We start from the raw sequence: 11,378 nt of genomic DNA on the forward strand, positions 1-11,378 counted from the left end.
TGCACCGCCAGCACAAGTCGCTAAGGCCCAAAAAACAGTAACGGGGGCGGGGGGTGAATGGGTAGGGGGTCCTAGTGTGGGAATATAGGTATCCATAGTAGACGCCTGAATGCTTCTGAAACGGATGTGCCTGAAGTCCTTTCCAGAGGTTCGTAGACATTGTTTTAGCGCCATAGTCCCCTTAGTCTTGAGTTTTGTGGTGTTACATTCTGATTCTTGAATGTGAATCTAGAAGAGTGGACTGTAAACGGGTCAGGAAGATCTGCGGGCGCCACCATGCTGGCGGCTGGAAGAAGCCCGGGGCCAGGAGCGCCGCCGAGCGGGGAAGCGTGGTCTCTGGGTCACACGGTGGGCACCTGACTCGGAGGCGGGGGCGGAGGCGGGGAAAGGAGGAGCCGGAAACCCGGAATTTAGAAGTTTCTCTGCTCTAGTTTTCCGGAGCTTTAGACTGACGACCGCCCCAGACGCCGCTTCAGTCCCCGCCGACCATTCGCCTCCAGGACCCGCAGGATGGCGAGAGCCTGGGTCTGCGTGGGAGGCGCCGTCTTCTTTCTCTCCTGTCTGGTTTTGCACTGGCGGTTCAGTGACCCTCTGGTGAATAGCGGGGATGAGGCTGTCGGTTGTGGGTGACCCGAGGGGTGCAACCCCAGAGGCTCAGCTGCTGGCGAATTTTTTAGTGCTAAAAAGTATGCGTTTCGGGCCTGGGGAGGAGTCGCGGAGGTTGAGAGCTCTTGCACAGGACTAGGGATCGATTCCCACCACCAACATGACTGCTTACTCCCCCACTGTCACTCCAGATCCAGGGGACCTGATGCCCTTTCTGGTCTTTGTGAGCGCTTGGTGCACATAAAATATTTCGGGCTCACACAATACGTCGAAATAAAAATAAACATATCCTTTTAAAGTACATGTACATACTGGATTTTTTTTTTCTCCCAGCTCTTACTACACTCTAGAGCAATTTACAAACCTTTTATTGTGGTTGTTATGATATTTAGACATCAAAACCTGTTTATCTGGAATTATTCTGGCTACCTTCTGGCTGTCAAGGCAAGCTGTAAAGATAAGAGAAACACACATATAGACTGTTTTGGTTTTTAACCTGGAAGGTAAACTGAATCTGAGGTTTATTTTATTTTATTTGAGGTTTCAAGGACAATTGCTTTTTACGTACCCTGGAGAAAGGAGGATTCTCTTTTCCGGCTGGATTTGAGTTGGCCCAAGTATTCGGAGTATTTCACTGGTTCGACATTTTCTGTTGCAGTTGACTCCATCAACGGGTTAGTGTATGTAGCTCAAGTAAGTGGAATGAATATTTATTATATGCGAGCCCGTGAGATCAGAGTGTGAATGTGGAGATCTGAGGACACCTTTTGGGATTTGGTTCTCTCCTCCTACGAAGGGGTTCGGGGATGGAACTCGGGTTGTCAAGCTTGCTCAGAGAACATTCCTATCTTCTTAGCAATCTCCCATATTCAGTTTGATCGTAACAGAAAAGAAAGAAGAACATTCAACCTGAACATTAAAAAAAAAAAAACAGGAAGGGAAGAAATGATTTACCACCCTTGATGGCCAATTGCATTAATTTTTATATTTATTATGTTATATTATGCTAATTGTGCGACAATCTTGAGTTGGCTTCAAGCACACATTTTTGATTTGTATGTGATGTTATTGTTAAGTGTTGAAGCTAGCTTTTTACCCATTGCTAGGTTTCTCAGTTATCCTTTAATTTTGATTTCTCTCTGACAAAAGTAAAGATTAGCATTCCTCTTAAGTGATTCTAAGCAGTTATTTTTGTATGCCTTCAGAGAGGGGATAACATCCCCAAGGTATTAGTGTTCACAGAGGATGGATATTTCCTTCGAGCCTGGAATTATACAGTTGACACACCCCATGGTATATTTGTCACCGGCACACCGTATGAACAGTCCGTCTGGATCACGGACGTAGGAAGTGGTATGTGTAGCATTGTCTATTAAATTGCTTTTCCTGGTGGAAGTCAGATCTTTGCCCATGTTCTTGCTTGTTCGTTTTAAGGCTAGCATTGCTGAATATAATCATACTTTCTTTAATATTTTCACAAAATCATTTGTTATACCATATTCCTGTTGAATCAAGGGATTCAATGATGCTGTAATCATGATCTTTTAAGCTTGTCAAGGGACTGTGTGTGGGGGTGGGGTGGGGGGAGGTGTAGGCCAGAGTGTCTGTTCCTCAGGGCCATCAACCTTGTCTTTTGAAACAAGATTGTTCACTGGCCTGGAACTCACAAGCAGTCTGGGGTACCCCGGCCAGTGAGCCCCTGGCAGCTTCCTTTCTCCTATCTCAATGCTGATTACAGTGCACACATGCATCCTCAGTGGGGTTTTAGTCCTCCACCCCCCACCCCCATATGTGGGTTCTAGGTATGGAACCCAGGTCCTTGTGCTTGAGTGACAAGCATTTTCCTGGTAAACTGAACTATCTCTCTCTTCCCCTTCCCCTTCCCCCTCCCCCCGCATCCCAGTTCAGGATCTTTCTCCTTTGACCCTTCAGTTGCTCTTCTTGGACTAACCCTAACCTCTGTAAAGTCAAATCAGATGTCAGTATTTTAAACGAAATCCGTGGCCTCTTAACTCCCATTTATACCAGTTGTCTTTTGAGAGGATGAAGGGACAAGAACCCACAATTTGCTGCCCAGAGAGAAAAGGTTAGCAGAAACTGGTGTTAACAGCTCTGAAATTCCGTTGCCTTAGGCATGTCTGAAACCTTCCTACCATCCCATGCCTTTAGTAGGCAGTGCTGAAACACAGAGTAGACTCTGGCTTCTCAGAGGCTGTGCTCCACCTGTGCCGCTGGTGCGTCCTAGCAACACCAGAGCCAGTTCCTACTGCCTGGAGAGGCCAGCAGGAGTGGGGTCATCAGCGGGGGTGTTGCAAGTGTCTGTTGGTCTGCTTATGTCCCTGGCTTGAAGGGCATCCTGCTTCCCCCGCGTTTGATAATTCACATACCACTCTTTAGAACCAGTAAGGCCTAAGTTTCTGTGAGGACAGCTGTTGTCACTCTTGTTCACAGGGTGCAGAAGCTGTCTGGGCTCCAGGTAGTGAGCAGGTGGTCCGTTAGCGAGCGGTTCATTAGCGAGCGGTCCATTAGGGAGCCAGCGCTCTGTTCGTTTAGTCTTTGTTTTGGGAGGTAAACGTTGGTCCGGCAGCTCAAGACTGGCAGCCGCAGCCTTTTCCTTCTGCCCCCTTTCTGAGTCTTTAGAAAGCATCACTTTTCCTCTCTCTTCCTCTCATCTCTTTTTTCCTCCTTTCGGACGCTTGCCAAAGCCTGGGCGTGTGTCTCTGAACACTTGCATCCTGCTCTGCCATGCTGCTGCTTACAAGCTGCATGGCTTCCTCAGTTCCCCATCTTCACCTTGCTCTCCTAGGCCGCTGCGAGATTTACGTCTTGGCTTCCCAGGAGTTTTTCATTTAAGTCCTAGTAAAACTGGCCTTGAACTTGTAAGTAGATCCAGGAGCAGGAGAGATGCGCAGTGGCTTAGAACTCTTGTTCTTCCAGGGGACCTGGGTGCAGTTCCCAGCACCCACACAGCAGCTCACAGCCATCTGTAACTCCAATTATGGGGAGCAGATGCCCGCATCTGGCCTCTCTAGGCACTGTACCCATACATACATACATACATACATACAGGGAAACACTCACCTACAGAAAATAAAGTAAAATAAACTATTTATATAAAAAAACTCTTGGAAGTATATCTGAGTTTATGCAGTACTGTAGTGAAATTTGACTGTTTTCTCCTCTGTCCCCAGAGGTCACTTGAAAGACCCTTATTTTTAATTTACTCTGATCATGCCATCCTCTAAAAAGAAGAAAACCTCCCTGGTTCCCAGAGGTAAACGTGGCTCGGATGATCCCATTCTTTCCACTGTGTCCTGTTTTCCACCTCACGGCCGAGAAACTCTTTATGTTCTTCCCATTTTCCGAATGAATTGATTTCTTCAAATGAAGATTTGGCTGCAAGTCAACCACTTAAAAAATTTTAAGTACTCTGCCTTTCCGAGTCTTCAGAAACCTTGAGCTGTGCTTTCTCTGATATGTCGTGCTCTCTGTGGCTAAAACCTCAGCCCAGGCGTTCAGATCCAGTGCAGTGGTCAGGTGGTTCTCCGGGTAGACTGGTAATGTGGGCTCACTCGCTTGCCTTCTGGAAGCTCCGTGCGTCAGATCAGTAGTCATGGGTGCCAGTTGGCTACTTCCGCCTCCTGTGCCTTCACCCTGGCCTCTGCCAAACTGCCACATGCCTCCTTACTTGCTCTTATTTACTTTACTCTTTAACTTGTATGGTTATTTTAGCGCCAAGATGATTTTTCTCTCAAGAAGTGATCAATTTCGAATTTGTTTCTGCTAGGAGAAAAATGTATTTTTTTAAAAAAAATCTGTGTTGTTTTATAGAGAATTTTTCTTGTTGACTTCTGAACATTTAAAACTTGTACATGGATGATTGAAATAACAGCTTTGACTGTAAGTTGCTTGTTTTTTACTTCCTTCTGGATTTATTTTGCAAGCAGTGTGTTTTAAAGGGGAACCGTGCACAGATTGTTCTAAGCTTTCTGTGTAACGAGCCAGCGTTTTTGCTGTAGTCCTTTGTGGTTGCAGTCTCCTGAATTTGGAGTGATTGGATACTAACTCATCGGCAGGTTTGCTCAGACCTTAGGACAGGCTGCTTGCTGTCACCTGTTGTGTTCACGTGTGCGTGCAAGTCCGTTGGCTTCTGTAGCCGTTCCAGCCCAGTGACAGATTTGCCTTTAGCTTACAGAAGAGGATGTGCACGCTGTGCGGTGTCTCTAAACGTGCTTGTCCATCTCTACAGGATCCTATGGCCACACGGTTAAGAAGTATAATTCCCTGGGTGATCTTGTTCAAGTCCTGGGTACCCCAGGCAAGAAGGGCACGGGCTTGAACCCGCTGCAGTTTGACAACCCTGCAGAGTTATATGTAGACGACACGGGAGAGATTTACATTGTGGATGGAGACGGGGGATTGAATAACAGATTAGTCAAACTGTCCCAAGGTAAATCTTTAACTTGCTGTGATCATAAGGATATTATTTTATAACAGAATCTGATTTGTTTGCTGCTTGGCATAATGTAGCCATATTGCACATGAAGCTGTGTAAAAGGCTCAATACGAGGAAAACAGACGGGTGGGATTGCCAACAGCAAATGATTCTCTCATGGGTCTGCATGTCCACCAGGGCCAGGAGATGCCTCCCAGGGACTGGAGGTGGTGTGAGAATTTAAAGGACTTCTGAGGATTTCTTGTCCTGCATACACTGGGGAAGCCAGGAAGCTGGATCCCTGCCAGACTTCCTGCAGCTGTGACAGGGTGACTTTGCCCTCCTCACTGTGTGTCCTCTTTGTGTGCCTGATTCTCATATCTCCCTCTTACAAGAACTTCATTACAGCCTTAAAACTCTGCAGCCAAAGGCCACATTCTCAGGTGTGGTGTGTCAGGAGTGAACTAGTCTTTTCAGAGAAAGAGTTCTGTACATAGACTGTAACTCCTTCCAGAGACAAGAGGGAGACTATAGAAATCTAACAGAGGGCATGATGGCACACATCTGTAATTCCTGCACTCCAGAGACTGAGACAGGAGGATTGCTAGGAGTTTGAGGCAAGCCTGAAGTACATAGTACAAAGCCAACCAGGACTACATAATATAATTGTCTCAGGACAAGAAAAAGAAATTTGAACAAAAGTTAACTTTTTGTACATGGGGAACTAGTTTGAAGCAACCAATGCAGGAATTCTGAGCAGTGCTTTAGAAGTCGGAACAGCTCAGGCAGAGATAATGGAGCAGTGGATTGTTGGAAGGAGCACGTGAGCTAGACAGATCCAGACAGGACTAGGAGACAATACTCGGGTCCTCGGTGTGTAGTTTTGTTTTTTTTTTTTTCTGTAGTTTGTGAGACAAAATTAATTTAAAATTGTGTAAATGCATAAGGCATTCTATGTGTTCATTGCTTGTGTGTATTTACCATTTATAGATTTCATGATCCTCTGGCTGCGTGGAGAGAGTGGAGCAGGACCTGCGCAGTTCAGCATACCTCACAGTGTCACACTTGACGCAGTCGGTCGGGTAAACACAGCCTCCTTGTGTTTGGAACAGCATGCGTGTGGGTGGGTGGGCGTATCTTGATGTGTGTGTCTGGGTGGATGGACTTGAGTATTAGGCGATGTTTCTATTTCATTTCTATTGCTGTGATAAACAAACAAACAAACTTGATGGAAAGCCAGGTAGGGAGAAAGTGGTCAAGGCAGGAACTTCAGAGTCTCTGCTGTGCAGTCAGCACAGAGAGGAATGAGTGTCCAGACACACTCACATAGACACTTACATAGGCCCGTGCTGCCTTGCTCACACTCATGCATTATTACACAGCTCAGCACCCCCTGCCTAGGGAATGATGCCACCCACATAAGCTGAGGGTTCCCATATCTATTAAAGCAGCCAAGACAGTCCCCTTCAGACGTTACCACAGGCCAACCTGCTGTAGGTTTTGCTTGTTGAGTGCTCTGTTCCCCGGCCGTCCTAGGTTATACCAAGTGACAGTTAAAGCGAGCCACAGTAGGCGCGTCTAGGCAATTTCTCCAGAGGTGGCTGTGCACACTTGCTCTCAAGTGTGAGATGTGTGAGCTCTATTCTGAGGAAGTTCTCCAAATACTTAGAAATTCGCAAACTAGATAAGTCTGTAGTCTTTCAGGGACAAGAGGGACAGGTAATGAATCCAAAACCAGAAAAGAACTTTGCCTTCTGCTAGGAAAACTGTACTGTAAGTGTTTGAGCTGTCTCTAGTTCACAAGGTGGGGAAGGCCGCCCTGATGGCAGCGGGCAGATGAGTGCCAGAGGCTTATCCTCTCCATGACTCCTGTCCTTTCTCTCCCAGCTTCCCCGCCTCAGCTACTGCCCCCCACCTCCAGCTTTGCCCCTTGGCATCCTGGGGTTACCTTCTACCAGGCACGTCTCCGTCAGCCGTGTTTCCTGCCATAGCTGTTCTCTGCCGCACAGCGTGCTGTTGCATAGCTGCTCCTCTATAGATTGCGGCTTCTGGTGGGCACGGCTAGTTCTAAGGGGTCATACCTGTGGTATTAAGTAAATGTTTTGATGCACAGTGCTGTGTCAACCTGCCTTTATTGATGCAAGCCCTATTTATAATAATAATAGTATTGTTATTATTATTAAATTCCACTTTGCCAAGCATGAGAAATCTGACACAGTCAAATTCACCATGATGAGGAAGGTTTTTAGGGGCTAGCAAGATCTTCTGGAGGAACAGCCTGAGATTGCTGAGGCGTGACAAATGACAGCCCTTTCCCTACATCCCTGTGGATCATTGCCCCAGCTGTCGGGTTCTACATGCCAGGAGAGCACCCTGCTAGGGCCCTGCGCCCTCGCCCTGCACCTGGTGTTTTATGACAGTGGATATGACTCATTCCATCACCGTCATAGCCTCTCACTGTGGAGTGAATTAACTCCACAGTTAAGGACTTCCTCTTTCAGACAGACTTTCTTTTGATCAAATGTGCTCTGAGAAAGAAAGAAAATAATCTGGAATGTCCTTCAGTCCTGAGACGTGACTTTTCCTTCCGTGGTCATCTGTCTGAGGCAGTAATGCCTGATCCCTGAGCAAACCCATCTTGGATCAGGAGGAAGCTAGAACTGTCCACCTGCCTGGGCACCAGCCTCTCACTGTCCTGTGCTGTGTCTGTTTGAGAGGCAATCAGTGGCTTCCAAAATTAGTACACACCAATGGAGATAAAGTCAGGGTCTCCCTGAGCTACACAGACCCAGGAAATCTGAAGGATCTGCCAGGGGTGTGGTCTGTGCTGTAAGGTGAACTTAGAATTGTATAACTCAGGGAGTTCCATAAATGCTATTGAGAACAAGCCTGAGCCTCCTGTTTTATTACAAGAGTGTCTTAGTAACTCATTACAGTCTATAAAACCCGATATCAAACCCATCATGTTTTATGTGTTGCTGTCACACCCAAGCTTCCTCCTCTTCGGTGACTGTACTTTGACCCATCCCAGGAGTCCCAGGTAGAGGTTTAGAGATTGCACTGGGAGAGTAACAAGACTGCTTTTCTGTGTCTTGTGACCTGGCTTAGGAGCCGGCTCAGTTGTGCAGTGGTGGTGATGTGTGTTAGAGGGGTGGGTGAGTCTGCCCCCGTCAGTGTCTCTGGTCTGCTACACAGTGGCAGAGGACCCGGGATTTTAGGTACTTACATGTTTAGTGTGGTTGATGGCCCTGTGGGCTGTGGGCGGAGAGAGACACGCGGTAGACTATAGCATTCACATTTGTTAGTGCGTTTCAGACAAGGTGTTTAACCCTCCTTTAATGGAGGCTAGAGGTGCCATCTTTAGGGCCCTGTAAACGCTAATGGAGGCAATGGTGTGGAGCTAATGATAGTCATGTTTCTTCTCATGTTGTGGGACTCTCCCAGCTGACGTAATTTTGATTTCACAGGTGTGGGTTGCTGACCGAGGAAATAAAAGACTCCAAGTATTTGATAAAGACACTGGAGAGTGGTTAGGAGCATGGGACAGCTGTTTCACGGAGGAGGGGCCTTCGGCTGTTAGGTAACCATTGCTGTTTGTTTGAAATGCTCATTCTGGCTGGTTGTGTGACCCCCCAGCTTCTAAAGAGCAACTGAAAGTCTCAGGTGTTTATTGTTAAGTTTAAGCAGGGAAAATGGAAGGAAATAAGTTTCCAAAGAATAGTCCGAGGCTTTCTTGGCCTCTGGGAGATTTCCGCTCACAGAAGGAAGCCCAAAGCTTGGGTCCACACTGTTGACCTCCCGAGCTTCTCGTCCTCCATTCCCTATGCCGAGCCTGTCTTAATGCAGGCAGGCATTTAGTTTCCTCTGCTATCCCAGACTTCCATGCGGTTTTGAATTCCTAGAATCCTTCAGGCAGTGATTCTCTGTTGCTGCAGCATGCCCATTTGCAGAGGACGCAAGCATTGAAAGAATGATCGTAATAATTGAATTCTCCTTCCTCCTAGGTTCACCCCGGATGGGAAGTACTTGATTGTGGCCCAGCTGAACCTCAGCAGGCTGTCAGTTCTGACGGCCCCACCATCTGGAGGCATTGGCGACTGTTCTGTGATCAGCAGCATCCAGCTGGCTGATCAGGTTCTGCCCCATCTTGTAGAAGTTGACAAAAAGACCGGAGCCGTTTATGTAGCAGAAATTGGTGCAAAGCAAGTGCAGAAATACGTGCCGGGGCCCAGCCCTACTCCCGCCGTCGGGCCTTAGGGCTGCCCTGCTGGAGGAGCTGCAAGGAGCAGCGCAGAGCCCCGGAGTCATTGTGTTTCAAGCCACCGAGGCACAGGGCCATTGGTACCTCTTCCACCAGAGAAGTGTGTTGGGATGTCATTAAGAGTCATGTCATGTTGAGGTTCCTGGGACTTAGTTTTACAACTAAGAGTTTTTTGTTTCTTTTTTTCTTTTCATTTTTGAGAGTCATGGATGTTGAACTCAGGGCCTCATGCACGCTAGGCTGCTGCCCTAGCACTGAGCTGCATCTTCACGTAAGCAGCTTTTAAAGAAAGAAATGCAATCCCAAAATGGGGTTGTGAAGGGGAACTGTGATTGCAACCAAGTTACATGTACAGGCTGATTAACTCCCCGGGCTCCTAGGACAGCCTGTTGATTTCGTGTGAAGAACTGGAAACTACTGGTGTGTTTAACATCTGTAAAATGGCCTGTGAGAGATGTGGATGAGCTGGCTGTGGAGCAGTCTGGTGCATGCACAGTGCCACACCAGGTCCAGAGCATGCTGGAGTGAGGAGCAGCATGGTCTGTCTTGCAGTCCAGCAGGGACAGAGTGGGCATGGTGACGCAGGAGCAAGAGGACCACGACAGACAGGACAGCCGTGCAGGGTGCATGTGTGAAAACTGCAGGCAGTGACAGCTTGGCCTCAGATTAGCCAAGAGATGAGTGAGAAAGAGTCAACAGTACCATCCAGGTAGAGGAGACCTAAGCCTTACAGACTTCCCGTGAATTCTGAGGAAAACACAAAGCAAAGGTTTTGGTCTTTTTTTTTTTTTCTTCAAAATGCTTAATCTCACCCTTTACAAATAAGTTGACAACAGCCAGCACCTAAGCACTTTGCTAAAATGGAGATTTATCAATGGTATTTTAAGAGTTAGTGCCAACAATGGGTCCCTCATTGCTGTTGTCCATCCCATTTTTTAGAATGAACTCACTTTTCTACTAGCACTTATCTACCTCCAAGATATTTTAGGGGGTCAGAGCCCTCCACACGGACGTGTGCCAAGCGCTCTGAGGCGTTAAGCTGCATCTCCCTGCCTCTCCAGGCCACTCTTGTTCTTTCTGAATGCTGGCCTTCAGACGCAGGCTGTGTGTTCAGTCTGTTCTGGTTTATACTAGGTGTCCATGGTTCCTTTCCCTCTCAGGGCCTCTCGATCACCCTTTGCCCCATCAGCATCCCCTGCTGTCCCAATGTTACATGGTGATTGTGCAGCACACGGGATGCCTAAGCTGACTTCATTCCCCACCACCTACAGCTGAAGGGGCCTGGGCTGTTTGGGTGCTGGGGTCACATGCGGTGTTGGGGGAAAGTGAGCCCCAAATAGAAATGTGCTGGAAACCAAGGTTCTTAGAAGTGTCCCTGCCGCTCACCAGACTGTGATTCAGTAGTCACCTCTGTCTTCTCTTTAGTAACATGGGAACATTGTTTTCTCCTTGCTCACCATTGCTGTGTGTATTGGATACACAGCAGGCACAGGTGTCTGGAGCCTGGGGTGCATTACAGATGTCCTGACACAGCCTTCCAACTGTCCTGTCATTATATCACATGCCAAGTTTGCCTGACAGTTCAAGGCTGTAGAGAGCCGCATGATGCCATACCTTACAGGTGGGGCTGATTCCCACCTTCCACCTTTCCAATGGTGAATGCTCTCAGGTGTGAACAACTCCACATATGGCTGACGTTAAAGATCTGGTTTAGGCTACCCAGAGGCTATTTAAGCTGTAGACTGGCTTTTCCCTGGGGTGAGAGGTTGAGAAAGGTAGCGGGAGGTTGAGAAGGAGCAAGAGGTAACAAGAGATAGTAAGAGGGTGAAAAGATCCTGAATAAAACCACAGTTAAGAAGAGTCTGGTGTTGCATTCTTCCTTGCTGGCGAGGTGGGCGCGACAATTGGTGCCGACACCCAGGAAACGTCAAGTGACGTACGGGGACACAACCTCTCATCTGGACTCAGAACTTGCTGTGGGCAGGGATAGTGCACTGAAAAAATTCCCAGGTAAAGGGGAAGTCCGTGTCAAGAGCGGGGGTTTAATGACCACAAGAGTGGTGTTAATGTGACTGC

The 11,378-nt window shown here is 47.6% G+C and overlaps 1 protein-coding gene across 1 annotated transcript; it reads left to right on the top strand.

The window, feature by feature from the left end:
- The first annotated feature begins 393 nt into the window (after positions 1 to 393).
- On the top strand, positions 394 to 11,162 carry Nhlrc3 (NHL repeat containing 3). Its single transcript, XM_048424919.3, has 7 exons — positions 394 to 594; positions 1,147 to 1,299; positions 1,812 to 1,959; positions 4,856 to 5,056; positions 6,032 to 6,123; positions 8,509 to 8,621; positions 9,046 to 11,162. Exons 1-7 carry the CDS (start codon positions 511 to 513, stop codon positions 9,296 to 9,298), a joined length of 1,044 nt encoding a protein of 347 aa, XP_048280876.1. The 5' UTR covers positions 394 to 510; the 3' UTR covers positions 9,299 to 11,162.
- Positions 11,163 to 11,378: the final 216 nt, after the last annotated feature.

Source organism: Myodes glareolus, chromosome 20 (assembly GCF_982192425.1).
Source record: "Myodes glareolus chromosome 20, mMyoGla1.1, whole genome shotgun sequence".
In the NCBI taxonomy this organism is placed as follows: Eukaryota; Metazoa; Chordata; class Mammalia; order Rodentia; family Cricetidae; genus Myodes; species Myodes glareolus.